Below are 18,904 nucleotides of genomic sequence, written 5' to 3'. Positions count from 1 at the left end.
CTCAGCCTCCCAAGTAGCTGGGACTACAGGCGCCCGCCACCACGCCTGGCTAATTTTTTACATTTTTTCAGTAGAGATGCGGTTTAACTGTGTTAGCCAGGATGGTCTCGATCTCCCGGCCTTGTGATCTGCCTGCCTTGGCCTCCCAAAGTGTGGGATTACAGGCATGAGCCACCGCACCTGGCCAATATTCTTTCTTTAAAAGCTGTATGGAATCATTTGAACTCAGGAGTTTGAGACTAGCCTGCACAACGTGGTGAAACCCTGTCTCTACCAAAAATACAAAAATTAGCTGGGTGTGGTGACATGCACCTTTGATCCCAGCTACTCAGAGGCTGAGGTGGGACGGTCATTTGAGCCTGGGAGGCAGAAGTTGCAGTGAGCTAAGATTGTGCTACTGCCCTCCAGCCTGGGCAGCCCTCCAGCCTGGAGACTGCCCTCCAGCCTACCTCGTCTCAAAAAAAAAAAAAAAAAAGGTCCATATGATACCCAGGACTTTGTATTGAAAAGATCCCTTTTCTCACTGGACTGTGGTGTACATGCAGGTCTCTCTGGACTCTTCGATTTCATTGATCTGTTTCTTTTTCTTTGCTCCAGTAACTATATTGGCATAATTGCAGTAATTTTATAATAAGTTTTGACATCTGGTAATGTTAAGCCCTTTGGTCTTCAAGATTGTCTTAGCTTATCTTAGCTTTTTACCTGGGAATTTTATGGAATCGCACTGAATTTACAGAACAACTCAAAGCCTTGACATTTTTTTTTTTTTTTTAGATGGAGTCTCACTTTGTCGCCAGGCTGGAGTGCAGTGGTGTGATCTCGGCTCACTGCAACCTCTGCCTCCTGGGTTCAAGTGATTCTCCTGCCTCAGCCTCCTGAGTAGCTGGGACTACAGGCACGTGCCACCATACCCAGCTAATTTTTGTATTTTAGTAGAGACGAGGTTTCAGCATGTTGGCCAGGCTGGTCTCAAACTCTTATTTTTTTTTTGAGATGGAGTCTCGCTCTGTCACCCAGGCTGGAGTGCAGTGGCGCAATCTTGGCTTACTGCAAGCTCCGCCTCCCGGATTCACGCCATTCTCCTGCCTCAGCCTCCCGAGTAGCTGGGACTACAGGCACCCGCACCATGCCCGGCTAATTTTTTGTGTTTTTTAGTAGAGATGGAGTTTCACTGTGTTAGCCAGGATGGTCTCGCTCTCCTGACCTTGTGATCCACCCTCCTTGGCCTCCCAAAGTGCTGGGATTACAGGCGTGAGCCACCGCGCCCAGCCAAGAGACAGGGTCTTGTTCTGTTGCCCAGGCTAGAGCACAGTGGCGCAATCATAGCTCACTGCAGCCTCAAACTCCTGGGCTTAAGTGATCCTCTGCCTTGGCCTCCCAAAATGCTGAGATCACAGGCTTGAGCCACCATGCCCGGCCCTGATTACAGTTTTATTTTGAAGGATACACATAGGACAAGGCTTGGTCGGTCCTAGAAGAGCTTCACGCCCTCTGCCTTGGTATCGGGGCACTCTCTCTAGATATGTTAATGTATTCACCAACCAGGAAGCTCTGTGATCTTTGGAGTCCAGAGTTTTTATCCAGACCTCATTACATACTCATGTTTGATTAAGTCATTCACCACAGGATTGAACCCAATCTCTAGACCCGTCCCTCCCCTGGAGGTGGGGCAGTTCAAAGCCCAGACTGGGTAATCACCTGCTTGGTCTTCACCATGTTGCCCAGGCTATTTTGGAACTCCTGGGAAGGCTTTCTTTTTCTTTTTTTTTTTTTTTTTGAGACGGAGTCTCGCTCTGTCACCCGGGCTGGAGTGCTGTGGCCGGATCTCAGCTCACTGCAAGCTCCGCCTCCCGGGTTCACGCCATTCTCCTGCCTCAGCCTCCCGAGTAGCTGGGACTACAGGCGCCGCTACCTCGCCCGGCTAGTTTTTTGTAGTTTTTAGTAGAGACGGGGTTTCACCGTGTTAGCCAGGATGGTCTCGATCTCCTGACCTCGTGATCCGCCCGTCTCGGCTTCCCAAAGTGCTGGGATTACAGGCTTGAGCCACCGCGCCCGGCGGGAAGGCTTTCAAAGTTGATCATTTTATATGATTTTGCTAGGGTTTTTCATAGATTTCCTTTATCAGATCAAGGAGGTTCCCTTCTCCCCTTAGTTTGCTAAGAATTTTTATGATGAATAGGTGTTGAATTTTGCCAAATGCTCTTTTTGTATCTGTTGAGATTATTGAATAATCTATTTTCTTTTCTTTTCTTTTTTTTTTTGAGATGGAGTCTCGCTCTGTTGCCCGGGCTGGAGTGCAGTGGCCGGATCTTAGCTCACTGCAAGCTCCACCTCCCGGGTTTACGCCATTCTCCTGCCTCAGCCTCCCGAGTAGCTGGGACTACAGGTGCCCGCCACCTCGCACGGCTAGTTTTTTGTATTTTTTAGTAGAGACGGGGTTTCACCGTGTTAGCCAGGATGGTCTCGATCTGCTGACCTCGTGATCCACCCGTCTCGGCCTCCCAAAGTGCTGGGATTACAGGCTTGAGCCACCACGCCCGGCCGAATAATCTATTTTCTTTATTCTGAAATGCACTGATTGATTTTTGAATGTGAATCCCAAATTTATTGCATAACTGGAGTAGAACTAACTTAGTCATATTATTCTATTTACACAATTTACACATCACTGTATTTGATTTGCCAATATCTTTATTTAGGATTTTGGCATCGGCCAGGCGCGGTGGCTCACGCCTGTAATCCCAGCACCTTGGGAGGCTGAGACGAGTGGATTGCTTGAGCCCAGAAGACCCTGTCTTTACTAAAAATAAAAAAATTAGCTGGGTGTGGTGGCATGAGCCCGTAGTCCCAGCTACTTGGGAGGCCGAGGTGGGAGGACCGTTTGATAAGTCCTTATCTTTTAGAGATACATATTGAAATATTAAATATTTGCAGGTAAAATGGGTACATGTTTACAGATAAAATCTGGGCTTTGCTTCAAAATCAGTGAGTAGAGCAAGTGGGAGTAGAGAGGAAGCAGGGCTTGCCATGAGGAGCTGTTAATTGTCGGGTGAAGGTGTAATTAGATTATTATCTCTACTTTTGTATATGCTTGATATTTTCCATAGTAAGAGCTTAAAAATCTAGAGGCTATTAGCTAAATGGAAAATCAGAGGCATGAAGACCTGTCTCCAGGGTGAGGGACCAGTCTTAGAGTTCCCATCATTAGTTTGTCAATAGCTTCACCCGCTATGGGCTTGTGTTAAAGGAAGAAGGCTATCTGTAGCACAAATCCCATTTCTGTATCCCAGCCTGATCACCCCTTGTGGTGTGACCCTGGGCGTGACTTCTCTGGGCCTTAGCTTCCTCCGAGGAAGAGTGGGATTGGCAGTAGATGTAGGGCATCACTCTCCTGGGAACATGGTCATCTTGACAGGTTGATGGCAAAGGGAGGTTGACCCCATGTCCTGTGTGAAGAGGCACCTGAGGCATAGATATCTTTATGGGGCTATTTTTTCTTTTTGAGATAGAGTCTGGCTCTGTCACCGAGGCTGGAGTGCAGTGGCGCAATCTCGGCTCACTGCAACCTCTGCCTCCCAGGTTCAAGCGATTCTCATGCCTCAGCCTCCTGAGCAGCTGGGATTATAGGTGGGCACCACCACACCCAGCTAATTTTTGTGTTTTTAGTAGAGTAGGATTTCACCATGTTGGCCAGGCTGGTCTCAAACTTCTGGCCTCAGATGATCCTCCTGCCTTGGCCTCCCAAAGTGCTGGGATTACAGGCGTGAGCCACTGCACTCAGCATTTACGGGGGTATTCTAAAGGGAGCTCTTCAAGCTTTTCATCTTGCCCCTATATTGAAACCTTTTTTTTTGTTTGTGCCTCCATTCATTCAAAAATTATATACATGTCCTATTATACTAGTACATGTATTATAGAATGAACACATAAAAAAATTTAAAGAACTAAAACCAAAGTCCAGGTGCAGTGGCTCACACCTGTAATCTTAGCACTTTGGGAGGCTCGGGCAGGAGGATTCCTGTAGCCCCAGAGTTTGAGACCAACTGGGCAACACAGCGAAACCCCATCTCTACAAAAAATACGAAAGTTGGCCGGGCATGATGGCCTGTAATCCAAGCTACTTGGGAGGCTGAGGTGGGAGGATCAGTGGAGTCCAGGAGGCCTAGGCTACAGTGAGCTGTGATCCTGTCACTCTGCACTCCAGCCTGGGCCACAGAATGAGACCTTGTCTCAAAAAATAAAACACAAAAAAATTAGCTGGGCGTGGTAGCACATGCTGGTAGTCCCAGCTATTCTGGAGGCTGAGGTGGGAGGAGTATTTGAGCCCAGGCTCTCTAGGCTGCAGTGAGCTATGACTGCACCACTGCTGTCCAGCCTGGGCAACAGAGAGAGACCCTGTCTCCTAGAAAAAGATAAAAATGCCAGGCGCGGTGGCTCACGCCTGTAATCCCAGCACTGTGGGAGCCTGAGGCGGGTGGATCACGAGGTTAGGAGATCCAGACCATCCTGGCTAACACGGTGAAACCCCGTCTCTACTAAAAAATACAAAAAATTAGCCGGGAGTGGTGGCGGGCGCCTGTAGTCTCAGCTACTCGGGAGGCTGAGGCAGGAGAATGGTGTGAACCCGGGAGGCAGAGCTTGCAGTGAGCTGAGATTGCACCACCGCACTCCAGCCTGGGTGACAGAGCGAGACTCCATCTCAAGAAAAAAAAAAAAAAGATAAAAGTAATTTTTAAAAAGTAAAGATAGCCATGGCACGGCAGCTCACGTCTGTAATCCCAGTACTTTGGGAAGCTGAGGTGAGTGGATCACCTGAGGTAAGGAGTTTGAAACGAGCCTGGCTAACATGGCGAAACCCCCTCTCTACTAAAAACACAAAAATTAGCCAGGCGTGGTGGCACGTGCCTGTAATCCCAGCTACTCAAGATGCTGAGGCAGGAGAATTGCTTGAACCTGGGAGGCGGAGGCTGCAGTGACCTGAGATTGCGCTATTGCACTCCAGCCTGGGTGACAGAACAAGACTCCGTCTCAAAAAAAAAGGTTCTTAAAAAGTAGTATATTATAGAAACTTTTAGAAAAGTTGAAAATGATTAAGAAATGGAAGTCACATGGCCAGGTGAGGTGGTTCATGCCTGTAATCCCAGCACTTTGGGAGGCCCAGGTGGGTGGATCACGAGGTCAGGAGTTCCTAGACCAACCTGGCAACATGGTGAAACCCCGTCTCTACTAAAAAATACAAAAGATTAGCTGGGCGTGGTGGCGGGGGCCTGTAATACCAACTACTTGGGAGGCTGAGGCATGAGAATCGCTTGAACCTGGGAAGCGGAGGTTGCAGTGAGCCGAGATCGCACCACTGCACTCCAGCCTGGGTAACAGAGCAAGACTCTGTCTCAAAAAAAAAAAAAAAAGTCCCTCTTATCCCATCATCCAAAATGTGGATATTTTGGTGTATTTTCTTCTACCAAGTCAGCAACAAACCATATTGCTTCCCCCACAACATGAAAGTAGTTTCTAACTAGGAGAGTAAAAACAGGCTGGGCGCAGTGGCTCACGCTTGTAATCCCCCGCACTTTGGGAGGCCGAGTCGGGCAGATCACAAGGTCAGGAGATCGAGACCATCCTGGCTAACTCGATGAAACCCCGTCTCTACTAAAAATACAAAAAATTAGCCTGGCGAGGTGGCGGGCGCCTGTAGTCCCAGCTACTCGGGAGGCTGAGGCAGGAGAATGGCGTGAACCCGGGAGGCGGAGCTTGCAGTGAGCCAAGATTGCTCCATGGCACTCCAGCCTGGGCAACAGAGGGAGACTCGTCTTGGGAAAAAAAAAAAAAAAAAAAAGTAAAAATAAAAAATAGCATATGTTAAGTATAAAATGCATTAAGCAAAAGTGAAGAAAACCAGCCGTCCTTCCTACTCTACTGTTTTGGAACTTTTTACACAAATAGTGAATCACCATCTCTTGAGATCAATTCATGTCTGAGTCAGCCTTTTTAAAAGTCCTGCAATACTGTTACAAACAACATTGGCAGGCCGTCCTGGGCACACCTTGCATGCTGGCCTGGGTGTTTCCTTTGTATTAAGGTCACTTCCTAGGATTGGGAGAAATGGCGGAGTCCAAGGTCTTGCACATTTTACATTTTGGCACATACTGCCAAATTTCTGAAGAAAAAATTGAACTTCCAACGGTAGGTAGTTCTCCTGCCAACACTGAGAGTACTAATCTCTGAAATCTTGGCTAATATGATAGGTAAAAAATAAGTTCATTTTGAAAATTTGGATTTCCTTAGATTTTGTTTGTATTTATTGTATTTCTATCTAAAATTAAGCTAGTGATTTTTCTTATGGATTTATAAGTCTGGTATAAAACAGTGACTTTGGAGCAGTTAGCCCAATACCTTTCATTGAATAATCTCTCTTTTCTCCCACAGTTTAATATACCAGATTTAATATATTCAGTATTTGCAGTTTGTTGAAGTTTATTTCTGTCCATAAGCCAGGCATGGTGGCTCACACCTACAGTCCCAGCATTTGGGGAGGCCATGGCGGGAGGATCGCTTGAGCCCAGGAGTTCGAGGTCAGCCTGGGCAGCATAGTGAGACCTCATCTCTACAAAAATTTTTTTTTTTTTTTTTTTTTTTTTGAGACAGAGTCTCGCCCTGTCCCCCAGGCTGGAGTGCAGTGGCCTGATCTCGGCTCACTGCAAGCTCCGCCTCCTGGTTTCACGCCATTCTCCTGCCTCAGCCTCCCGAGTAGCTGGGACTACAGGCACCCACCACCACGCCCGGCTAATTTTTTGTATTTTTAGTACAGGCGGGGTTTCACTGTGTTAGTCATGATGGTCTTGATCTCCTGACCTCGTGATTCACCCACCTTGGCCTCCCAAAGTGCTGGAATTACAGGCGTGAGCCACCATGCCCAGCCTTTTAAAATATTAGCTGAGCTTAGTGGCATGCCCCTGTAGTCCCAGCTACTTGGGAGGCTGAGGTGGGAGGTTCACTTGAGCCCAGGAAGTCACGGTTGCAGTGAGCTGCGATCGTGCCACTGTACTGCAGCCTGGGTAACAGAATGAGACCCTTTCTAAAAAGAGTTGAAGTAAAATGAATTCCATTGTTCTCTCCAGTACTGCACTGTTTTGGTTTTGTTTGTTTTTGAAACAGAGTCTGGCTGTGTTGCCCAGGCTGGAGTGCAGTGGTATGTTCTCAACTCACTACAACTTTTGCCTCCCAGGTTCAAGTGATTCTCCTGCCTCAGCCTGCTGAGTAGCTGGGATTTCAGGCCTGTGCCACCACGCCTAACCAATTTTTGTATTTTTAGTAGAGACAGGGTTTCACCATGTTGACCAGACTGGTCCTTAACTCCTGATCTCAAGTGATCCGCCCGTTTTGGCCTCCCAAAGTGCTGGGATTATAAGCACGAGCCACTGCGCCTGGTCCAGTACTGCACTGTTTTAATCACTGTAATCTTTTTTTGTTTTTTTGAGACAGGGTCTCACTCTGTCTCAAAGCCTAGCGAGTGTACAGTGTATGGCCTGCCTGCTGGGCCACGGCAGCCTTCTGGTCTTCTGGCCTTTGCCTGGACTGACTGCCCTGACTGCCAGCTGTGTCTCTGGGAGAAAGGGAGTAACACAGATGAGCCCTGCTTAGGATTACAGATGAGCCTGGCTGCCCTCCCTGAGGCTAGAGGGCAGGGGCTTGTCACTCTGGCTGGTTCCTCTCCTGTCCCTGGCTCTGCCTTCTTGCTGGGCTGGCCGCCAGTCATCCAGGCAGTTGAGGTCAGCACTATTAATAGCCAGCTTAATCCTGCGGGAGCTTGGGTGAAGGGAGGAAAGCGCAGAGAATCGCCAAGAAATCAGGGTGCTCAGCCATCTGCAGGTGTGGACCCAGGTCCCAAGCCTGTGGCTTTCAGTCAGCCCAGTCCGCACCTCTCCCATGGGAGGTCCTGAGAGCGTGGGACCATCCTAGGCCCCTGGGATCTCAGAGGCTGGACCTTCCTGGGAGACTCAGTGAGTAGGAAGCAGAGGACTCCTTCTTGGGTGGTGGGAATCCCTGGTCTGTTCTGGGGCCCCTGGCTTTTCCCCATGAGAAAAGGCAGCTGGAGCTGGTGAGTAGGGCCCTCTCAGGGCCCTTGTGGACTTTGTAACCCGGCACCTGTAATATGTTTTTCTTAAGGGCTTTGAGGGACTGTAAAGTCTTTTTTATGGAGGGCGGGGAAGGAAGACACAGCAGTTTGCTAAAATGGACATTGTGCAGGGCGGGGCCATCCTTTCTGTATCCAGCAGGGGTGTGGAGCACCTGCTGTGCCAGGCACGGTGGGAGGGGTTGGGGTAGTGTGGCGAGGAGTGAGGGCACTACTCAGGCCTCGCTGGGCTGCAGCCTGGTCAGTGGGAGATAGACGCCGGTCAGCCAATGGCACAGAGCTGTAAAGGAAAGAAATGGGTCGGGGTCCAGGGTCCTAAGAGCCGACATGGGCACCCAGAGCTCATGTTTGAGCCCAGGGCAGAAGGATAAAGAGGTGACATGGAGGCTGGGGAGCAGGAGGAGCTGTGAGAGACTCAGGTGGGGCTGGGATCCTCACTCCTTGCACCTGCGCCAGCTGTGAGGGAGCCGTAAGGGAGGCTGAGACTGGCACCTGTGGTCTGCCCAGCCCTCCGGGGTTTCTGGAGGCCTCACATGCTGTTCTCTGACTGTGGAGGGCACGGTCCCACCTGGCTGCTGCTGGACAGAGGTCGCTGAAGGGCAGAGTGGGCAAGCATGCCACCAGGCAAAGCCTGGAGAAGACAGTGGGGACAGCCAGGGTGCCAGGCACCTTCTTTCTGGGTCTCCCTTTCTTGCAGTGCTTGGAAAGTACTTGGGAAGGCTCAGGAACCCTGAAGTCCCAGAGGAAGCAGTATTAGAATTTTATTTTATTAATTCTTAATTATTTATTATTTATATATTTATTTATTTTTTGAGATGGAGTCTTGCTCTGTCACCTAGGCTGGAGAACAGTGGTACGACCGCGGCTCACTGCAACCTCCGCCTCCCAGGTTCAAGTGATTCTCCTGTCTCAGCCTCCTGAGTAGCTGGGATTACAAGTGCGTGCCACAGTGCCTGACTAATTTTTGTATTTTTAGTAGAGACGGGGTTTCACCATGTTGGTCAGGCTGGTCTTGAACTCCTGACCTCATGATCCACCCTTCTCAGCCTCCCAAAGTGCTGAGATCACAGGCATGAGCCAACACGCCGGCCTAGAGTTTTTTTAAAGTTAATTTAATGGATGTGTTTGTTTGTTTGTTTGTTTTTTTGAGACAGAGTTTCACTGTTGTTGCCCAAGATGGGGTGAATGGCACGATCTCGGCGCATCGCAACCTCCACCTCCTGGCTTCAAGCGATTCTCCTGCCTCAGCCTCCTGAGTAGCTGGAATTACAGGCATGTGCCACCACACTCGGCTAACTTTGTATTTTTAGTAGAGATGGAGTTTCTCCATGTTGGTCAGGCTGGTCTCGAACTCCTGACCTCCCCACCCGCCTTGGCCTCCCAAAGTACTGGGATTACAGGCGTGAGCCACTGTGCCCGGCCTAATGAATGTGTTTTTTTTTTTTTTTTTTTTTTTCTGATTATGAAATTAATACTATTGGCCAGGCATGGTAGCTCACGCCTGTAATCCCAGCACTTTGGGAGGCCGAGGTGGGTGGATGGATCACTTGAGGTCAGGTTTTAGAGATCAGCCTGGGCAACATGGTAAAACCCCATCTCTACTAAAAATACAAAAATCTGGCCAGGCGCAACGGCTCATGCCTGTAATCCCAGCACTTTGGGAGTCTGAGGTGGGTGGATTACCTGAGGTCAGAAGTTCGAAACCAGCCTGGCCAGTATGGTGAAACCCTGTCTCTATTAAAAATACAAAAATTAGCTTGGCATGGTGGCCTGTGCCTGTAGTCCCAGCTACTTGGGAGGCTGCGAGAGGATAATTGCTTGATCCGGGGAGGTGGAGGTTGGAGTAAGCTGAGATCATACTACTGCACTCCAGTCTGAACAACAGAGTGAGACTCTGTCTCAAAAAAAAAAAAAAAAAAAAAAATACAAAAATTAGCCAGGCATGGTGGCACATCCTTATAATCGCAGCTACTCAGGAGGCTGAGGCAGAACTGCTTGAACCCGGGAGGTGGAGGTTGTAGTGAGGTGAGATCATGCCACTGCACTCCAGCCTGGGCAAAAGAGCGAGTGACTCCATCTCAAAAAAAAAAAAACAAAAGAAAAAGGGGAAAAAAAAGAAAGAAATTAATACTATTCATTATGAAAAATCTGGACTTTTTATATAGGAAAGTATAAAAAGAAAATAGAAACCATCCTGAATCCCCCATACATAGATTAAGCCACATGAATTGCTGGTTTTGGTAAAATGAAATGGAACATCAGCAATTGTATATGGCTCAAGCAAATACTAACATTTTGCTGTGTTTCCTCAATCATTTTTCATTGACTAAGGACTACTTTGAAAAATGTGGATTTTCAGCTGTAGATGTATTGTTTTAATTTTCATGCTTTTTTTTTTTTTAGACGAAGTGTTTCTCTTTTGCCCAGGTTAGAGTACAGTGGAGTGGCGTGGTCTCTGCCTCCTGTGTTCAAATGATGCTTCTGCCTCAGCCTCCTGACTAGCTGGGATTATAGGCACTTGCCACCACACCCAGCTAATTTTTTGTATTTTTAGTTGAGACGATTTCACCATGTTGGCCAGGCTGGTCTCGAACTCCTGACCTCAGGTCATCCACCCGCCTCAGATTCCCTAAGTACTGGAATTACAGGTGTGAGCCACTGCACCCAGCTGACGCCACCCCCGGAATCTAATCAGCCAATTGAATAGTCATCAATAATAACATAAGTAGCTCATTAAAATACAGTTTTAGCCGGGCGCGGCGGCCCAAGCCTGTCATCCCAGCACTTTGGGAGGCCGAGGCGGGCGGATCACGAGGTCAGGAGATCGAGACCATCCTGGCGAACACGGTGAAACCCCGTCTCTACTAAAAATACAAACAGGCCGGGCGCGGTGGCCCAAGCCTGTCATCCCAGCACTGTGGGAGGCCGAGGCGGGCGGATCACGAGGTCAGGAGATCGAGACCATCCTGGCTAACACGGTGAAACCCCGTCTCTACTAAAAATACAAAAAACTAGCCGGGCGAGGTGGCGGGCGCCTGTAGTCCCAGCGACTCGGGAGGCTGAGGCAGGAGAATGACGGGAACCCGGGAGGCGGAGCTTGCAGTGAGCTGAGATCCGGCCACTGCACTCCAGCCCGGGCGACAGAGCAAGACTCCGTCTCAAAAAAAAAAAAAAAAAAAAAAAAAATACAAACAATTAGCTGGGCGTGGTGTGGGCGCCTGTAATCCCAGCTACTTGGTAGGCTGAGGCAGGAGAATCGCTTGAACCTGCTAAGTGGAGGTTGCAGTGAGCTGAGATTACGCTACTGTACTCCAGCCTGGTGACAGAGCAAGAGTACATCTCAAAAAAAAAGAAAGAGGAGGTCGGGCTCACTGTCCCGTGGGCCTAGTAACTGGGACAGAGCTGCCATGAAGGGAGATAGGAGTGTTGGGGGGATGGGCATGAGCTGGGTTTTGGCTGTGTTAATTTCAAGGTATTAGTGACGTCAGGCAGCACTTGGATAGAGGAATCTGGAGGGCATGGGAGAGGACAGGGCTGCAGAGATTTATCTGGGACACTTGTACACTTGTATTTAAAGTTGCTAGGCAAGGGACCAGGTGTACAGACTGAGTTCTGAGTCTCTCCAGCATTAAGTGGTCAGGGAGAAGCAGTGGCCCCCTGCGGTCAGGAGCACTGGGAGGGCTTCCAGGGGAAAGGAGGGAGTGACTGTTGGTCAGCAGGTCATCTGAGAATAACACTCCACCATGAGAGGTCATTGGTGACCTTGACCAGAGGCTCTCTGGCCCGGGGAGGGGAAGATTCTACCAGGACAAAAAGATGTGTCCTCTGGACAGACAAATTAGAAAAAAGCAAAAACAGCCCAGGGACCCAAAGCTCACCCTGCAGAGGGTGACTGACTGGCCCCTTAGGCTGGAACCTCCGTGCGGAACCTCAGTTGGCCAGGCATCAGCCAGTGCCCAAAGCTCAACTTGCAGAGGAGGGGTGAACGTGTACATGGTGCCCAGGGCTGCACACCTACAAAGTGCCTGTCGTGCAGCTGGCTGCCACCTGAGGGTGCACACACACAGCAGTGGATCCTACCAAGGGGCCTCAGAGAGGAGGCGGGGGGCTGAGAGTGGTATCAAGACCCTGCTCAGGGAATCAGCTCATCTCATCCATAGGAGGGCTGTTTCCACTTTAAGAGAGGCTGCCAGGCTGGGCGCGGTGGCTCACGTCTATAATCCCAGCACCCTGGGAGGCCGAGGCAGAAGGATCACTTGAGGTCAGGAGTTTGAGACCAGCCTGGCCAACATGGCAAAACCCCGTCTCTACTAAAAATGCAAAATTAGCCGGGTATGGTTGTGCACACCCAGCTACTCAGGAGGCTGAGACAGGAGAATTGTTTGAACCCAGGAGGTGAAGGTTGCAGTGAGCTGAGATTGTACCACTGTATTCCAGCCTGGGCCACTCCAGCCTGGGCTACAGAGCCAGACTCTGTCCCTTTTTTTTTTTTTTTTTTTTTGAGACGGAGTCTGGCTCTGTTGCCCAGGCTGGAGTGTAGTGGCCGGGTCTCAGTTCACTGCAAGCTCTGCCTCCCGGGTTCACACCATTCTCCTGCCTCAGCCTCCCGAGTAGCTGGGACTACAGGTGCCCGCCACCTCGCCCGGCTAGTTTTTTGTATTTTTTAGTAGAGACTGGGGTTTCACCGTGTTAGCCAGGATGATCTCGATCTCCTGACCTCGTGATCCACCCGTCTCGGCCTCCCAAAGTGCTGGGATTACAGGCTTGAGCCACCGCGCCCGGCCCTGAGACTCCATCTCAAAAAAAATAAAGAGAGAGGCCACCAGCCTTTCATTGGTTAGGATTTGGTCTGAGCCTGTGGAGTAATTAGGGATGTGAATGTAGTGGGGAGGTTGTTTTCTGACTTTGGGGGTCTGAACAAGGTTCTGCTCACTGAACTTTGTCAAAGGACACACCCCCATTCCCTGGGGCTTGCTCTGTGGTACTGGAAGGCACAGATGGCCCTTTCCCTTTCTTCTCCTTAATTTTGTTTTCCCCCGTAATTTTGTCTGTTTTGTTTTTAAATTATAAAAGTAAAATATGGCCGGGCGCAGTGGCTCAAGCCTGTAATCCCAGCACTTTGGGAGGCCGAGGCGAGTGGATCACGAGGTCAGGAGATCAAGACCATCCTGGCTAACACGGTGAAACCCCGTCTCTACTAAAAATACAAGAAAATTAGCCGGGCGTGGTGGCGGGCAGCCTGTAGTCCCAGCTACTCGGGAGGCTGAGGCAGGAGAATGGCGTGAACCCAGGGGGGCGGAGCTTGCAGTGTGCCGAGATTGTGCCACTGCACTCCAGCCTGGGGCACAGAGCAAGACTCCGTCTCAAAAAAAAAAAAAAAAAAAAAAGTAAAATATGCCCATCAAATATAACAGTATAGAAGGGTTTACAGAGAGGCATAATAGCCTCCTTCCCAAACTCCAAACACCCTCAAAGGCGACCACTCTTATTGCTTCCGGACACTTCCAGGGCAGTTGAAGCCTACACACCCGCTTTGTTTCTGTGCAGGCAGGTGGCTCCATGCATTCCATTCTGTGACTTGCTGTTTCACTAATAGCGTATCTTGGATTTCGTTCCGCACTTCATTCATCCACCTCCGCCATGTTCTCCCTTGAGTGGCTGTGGCCCCTGTTGAGTCCCTGTGCCCTGCTGCTGTGGCCCCTGTTGAGTCCCTGTGCCCTGCTGCTGTGGCCCCTGTTGAGTCCCTGTGCCCTGTTGCTGTGGCCCCTGTTGAGTCCCTGTGCCCTGCTGCTATTTCTTAGGTTGTTTCTGGTTTCGGGCTGTTAAAAGGAATGTTGCCAAGAGCCCCCTTCTCTTGTGTATTTTGTGAAGGTTGCCTCTCCCTAGGGTAAGTTCCTAGAAGTGGGCCTTCCAAGTCCAAGATTAGGAACCCTTGATTTTGTGACATCCTGACCAACTGGCCCCCTGAAATGTTGTACCCTTTTACCTGGCCACCAGCCAGATATGTGTGAGGGCCTGTTTGTCTTCCCCATCCTCCGCCGTAACTGGGCATTACCAGGCTTTTTAGAGGGTGCCCATCTGAAAGGGGGTACAGGTTGGGCATCCCGAATCCAAAAATCCAACATCCCAAATGCTCCAAAATCCAAAGCTTTTTGAGTACCAACATGATGCTCAAAAGAAATGCTCACTGGAGCATTGTGTAGGTCAGATTTTCAGATTTGGGGTGCTCAATGGCGTGTATTCTGCAAATATTCCCAAATCCAAAAAAATCAGAAATCTGAAACACTTGTGCTCCCCAGTGAGGAATAAGGGATACTCAGCCTGTCAAAGCTGCCTTGCTTTAATTCCCATCCCCATGTGATGACATCGTTTATCTGGATGCCCAGGCCCTTCCAGACACTGTCTTTCTCGAGGGCACTCCTGTATGGACAGCCTCCAGCAGGCACAGAGGCCTGGGGCGGACCCCGGGGTCCTGGCCTGGCCCGCTGCCGCCCTGCTGGGGGGCCTCACAGATCTCATGAACTTGTTGGCTCATCTCTAGAAAGACACTGGGGAATTTTCTTTTTCTTTTTCTTTTTTTTTTTTGAGGCAGAGTCTTGTCGTCTCCCAGGCTGGAGTGCAGTGGCGCAATCTCGGCTCACTGCAGGCTCCGCCTCCCAGGGTCACGCCATTCTCCTGCCTCAGCCTCCTGAGTAGCTGGGACTACAGGCGCCCGCCACGACACCCGGCTAATTTTTTTTTGTATTTTTAGTAGAGACAGGGTTTCACTGTGTTAGCCAGGATGGTCTCGATCTCCTGACTTCGTGATCCGCCCACCTCGGCCTCCCAAAGTGCTGGGATTACAGGCGTGAGCCACGGTGCCCAGCCGATACTGGGGAATTTTCAGTTGAGTCCAGCCACGGCTCTGTCTGGCAATGCACTAAACGTTTTTCGACTAGAACCTGTAGTGGGAAATACATATATCATTGCCCCTGGCATGTGTGTGAAGAACTTTCACAATGCAGTACTCAGCCCCATCATGTGGGGTGTATTGTGAGAGTTTTCACTTTAGTCATGAGACCTTGCATTCTCTCTGTTCTCCCTAAGAGGCCCTTAGAAGTTCTGATAGCCCATCTTGGGCTGGGGGATTTTCTGTGGCCCTAAAGACCGGAAAACATCCTCCACTGAGGGTATTTAGGATGAGTTCTTCAGTCTCCAGAGTGAGGCCCTTGGATTGTGAAGGGGAAGCCACGCAGAAGACCTGACTTGACCTTCCCAGATTTCTGGGGGCCTTTCTTCCTAGGCTGCTCCAAACCTGTGTTCCTGCGAGTAGGGCACGGCACACAGGATTCATTCCACCTAGACTGTGGACCCAGCCCTTCTTGGCTGGCCCCTGTTGCCACTCGCTGGGGCTGGGGCCATAAGAGCAGGGTGTGGCCTTCAAAAACGGGTCTGGGAGGACCCGCCACCCCATAAGGTTTCTGTGGAGGGTCCTGCCCCACCTCAGCCTCCTTCCCTCACTTTGGGTTGAGGGGGTGGCCCCTCTCTGATTGTAGTCTCTGCCCCACCTAATCACAGTGCTTGACCTCTCTGTGCCTTTGTCAGTTTGGGTCTTTCCCTTCCCCAAGAGTCCCAGAAGCCCCGATAAGTGGCACCAGGCAGGGTCTTTTTTTTTTTTTTTTTTTTTTTTGAGACAGAGTCTTGCTCTGTTGCCGAGGCTGGAGTGCAGTGGCGCGATCTTGGCTCACTGCAACCTTTGCCTCCTGTGTTCAAGCAATTCTCCTGCCCCAGCCTCCCAAGTAGCTGGGACTACAGGTGTGTACTACCTTGCCTGGCTAATTTTTGTATTTTTAGTAGAGATGGGTTTTCACCATGTTGGCCAGGCTGGTCTCAAACTCCTGGCCTCAAGCAATCTGCCTGCTTCAGCCCCGCAAGGTGCTGGGATTACAGGTGTGAGCCACCACTCCCAGTGTTGCCATTTTTATCCTATTTATTTATTTATTTATATTTATTTATTTTTTTTGAGATGCAGTCTCACTCTGTCACCCAGGCTGGAGTTCAGTGACACGATCTCGGCTAACTACAAGCTCCACCTCCCAGGTTCATGCCATTCTCGTGCCTCAGCCTCCCGAGTAGCTGGGACTACAGGCACCCACCACCACACCCGGCTAATGTTTGTATTTTTTTTTTTAGTAGAGACGGGGTTTCAGTATGTTAACCAGGATGGTCTCGGTCTCCTGACCTCATGATGCGCCCGCCTCGGCCTCCCAAAGTGCTGGGATTACAGGCTTGAACCACCATGCCCGGCCCTCATTTTTATCCTATTTAAACGAGTAGTCCTGGCCTGGCATGGTGGCTCATGGCTGTATCCCCAGCACGTTGGGAGGCTGAGATGGGAGGACTGCTTGAGCCAGGAGTTTGAGACCAGGCAGAGCAACATAGTGAAACCCATCTCTACAAAAAATAAAAGAGTTAGCCGGGCATGGTGGAGCACACCTGTGGTCTCAGATACTCAGAAGGCTGAGGTGGGAGGATCTCTTGAGCCCAGAAGTTGGAGGCTGCAGTGAGCTATGATTGTGCCACTGCACTCCAGCCTGGGTAACAGAGCTAGACCCTGTCCTTCCCCCACAAGAAAAGAGAAAAACAAAAAATCGGTCCTTAACAAAATGCTTTTAAAAATTACTTTCAGTTTTCCTTTTCATAAAAGCAATGTCTGTTGGTAGTAGAAATGTCAGGAAAGTTGCAAAAGAGAAAAACCACCATGACCCCATCCTGGTGACTTATGACCCTACATCTAGAGTTAATGTTTTGGTTGAGGGAGTCTCATGACTGGCCTCTGGACTCTTGTCTGACCTGCTTCTTTGTCCCGCAGGGAAGTCCCACCTGGCCATCGTGCAGAAGGTGAACAACGAGGGTGAGGGTGACCCCTTCTACGAGGTCCTGGGCCTGGTCACCCTGGAGGACGTGATCGAGGAGATCATCAAGTCGGAGATCCTGGATGAGTCCGACATGTACAGTGAGTCCAGCCCTCCACAGGGCTCAGGACCCCTTTCCTGCTTGGATGGAAACCTGGTGTCCCTAGCTGGAAGGGCCATAGTGCAGGACACAGGAGGCCTAGCATCCCGAGACCCGGTGGCCAGGTGCCCTGCACTGGCCACGGTGAGCAGGGAGCAGGTTACTGAGAGCATTGCCCGGAGGCTGTCTTCACCCTCGGCCTCCGTGCCTTGGCGTCACCCCGGGACCCTGCCAGCCAGAGCCCGCTGCTCCTGCGTGGGACTAGGGGCTGGAGAGCAGGAGCTGTGGGGTGGGTCTCTTCCTGAGTCCTCCGGGGTCTGTGTTCTCAATTCCACGCTCTTCCTCCGGCAGCTGACAACCGAAGCCGGAAGCGGGTGTCTGAGAAGAACAAGCGCGACTTCTCCGCCTTCAAGGATACAGACAATGAGCTCAAAGTGAAAATCTCCCCGCAGCTCCTCCTGGCTGCTCATCGCTTCCTAGCCACAGGTAGGAGCGTGAGGAGGACCTTCTGGTCTTGGTGGAAATACGGTCACAGGGGAGAAGTCCTGGGTCTCTGGCTACTTTCCCTCCATAGGACGAGGGCTGCAGCAGGTGAGGGGTGCAGAGACAACACAGCCACCCCTGGAAGGGGCCAGGTGCCTACTCCACTCCCGAGGATCTCCCTGCGATTCGTTTGCCATTAATGGGCGGCTACTGCAAACTTAGGAAGCATCTCAGTTATTATAGTTAATAGTTTGGGAAATAATGACTAGGCACTATGGCTCACACCTGTAATCCCAGCACTTTGGGAGGCCAAGGCAGGAGGATTGCATGAACCCAGGAGTTTGAGACCAGCCTGAGCAACATGGCAAGACCCCATCTCTACAAAAAATACAAAAGCCAGACATGGTGGTGCCCTCCTGTAGTCCCAGCTACTCAGGAGGCTGTGAGATGGGACAGTTGCATGCCTGTGGTCCCAGCTACTCAGGAGGCTGAGGTGGGAGGACCGCTGAAGCCCAGGAGTTTGAAGCTGCAGTGAGTTCTGAATGCGCCACTGCACTCAGCCTGGGCCACAGAACAAGATTCTGTCTCAAAAACAACAAAAAAGAAAATAACCACTGAGGTGGGCCCCTAGGCTGGCCAGGCCCATCAGGGCTTGTGGAATGGGAAGAAGGGATCTTTCCCCTTCTGCAGGCCTGCTGGGTGCAGCTGAACCCCTCGTGCGCTCACCCACTCTGAGGAGTTTGCATCCAGCTCTGCTGTCATCTCTCCGGCCCTCCCCTCTGCAGACGTGTGCTGGTTCCTGCAGGAATTCACCTCTAGTTCAGAGACATTTCTCTCTTTTCAGCCCTGATTCAAAGCTCCGTTGGGGACTTGGGTGACAGGTTCTGTTCTGCCCGCTCTGTCCCCTCTTCCACCCCACCCAAGTCATCTTCCTTTCCACCCCTTACTTGCTAAAGGGATGGTAATTCCCTCTCCATTATTTTTCCTGTGGGATATCGATGCTGATGCAATAATTATAGCCAGTCACATATACTAAGCGCTGTCGATGTGCTATCCCATTCGCCCTCACAACCACCCTGTGAAGCTTTTACCCCCATATTACAGATGAGGAAACTGAGATGCGGGTTATGTAATTTGCCCAAGGTCACGTGCTGTTCTTGCAGGAGCCACTGTTCAAGCCCGGGCAGGCAGGCAGGCAGCCTCGGGTCCAACCAGTCAGAAGCCAAGCGTATTCCCTCCCCGGGGAGGTGCAGAACTGAGGGCCGGCCGAGCAGGGAGGGAGTCTGACCACAG

At 50.6% G+C, this 18,904-nt stretch overlaps 1 protein-coding gene across 4 annotated transcripts in view; it reads left to right on the top strand.

The window, feature by feature from the left end:
- Positions 1-18,904, top strand: part of CNNM4 (cyclin and CBS domain divalent metal cation transport mediator 4) — a 47,707-nt gene that overhangs the window by 16,419 nt on the left and 12,384 nt on the right. For all 4 annotated transcript variants that reach the window (XM_010362099.2, XM_010362098.2, XM_030921601.1 and 1 more), the window contains exons 2-3: positions 16,986-17,129; positions 17,480-17,614. In XM_010362099.2, coding sequence (XP_010360401.2) covers positions 16,986-17,129; positions 17,480-17,614 — 279 coding nt within the window. The remainder of the gene's footprint in view (positions 1-16,985; positions 17,130-17,479; positions 17,615-18,904) is intronic.

This window comes from Rhinopithecus roxellana, chromosome 17 (assembly GCF_007565055.1).
Source record: "Rhinopithecus roxellana isolate Shanxi Qingling chromosome 17, ASM756505v1, whole genome shotgun sequence".
Lineage (NCBI taxonomy): Eukaryota > Metazoa > Chordata > Mammalia > Primates > Cercopithecidae > Rhinopithecus > Rhinopithecus roxellana.
Note: the sequence above shows the minus strand (reverse complement) of the source record. Positions and strands in the feature narration are given on the sequence as shown.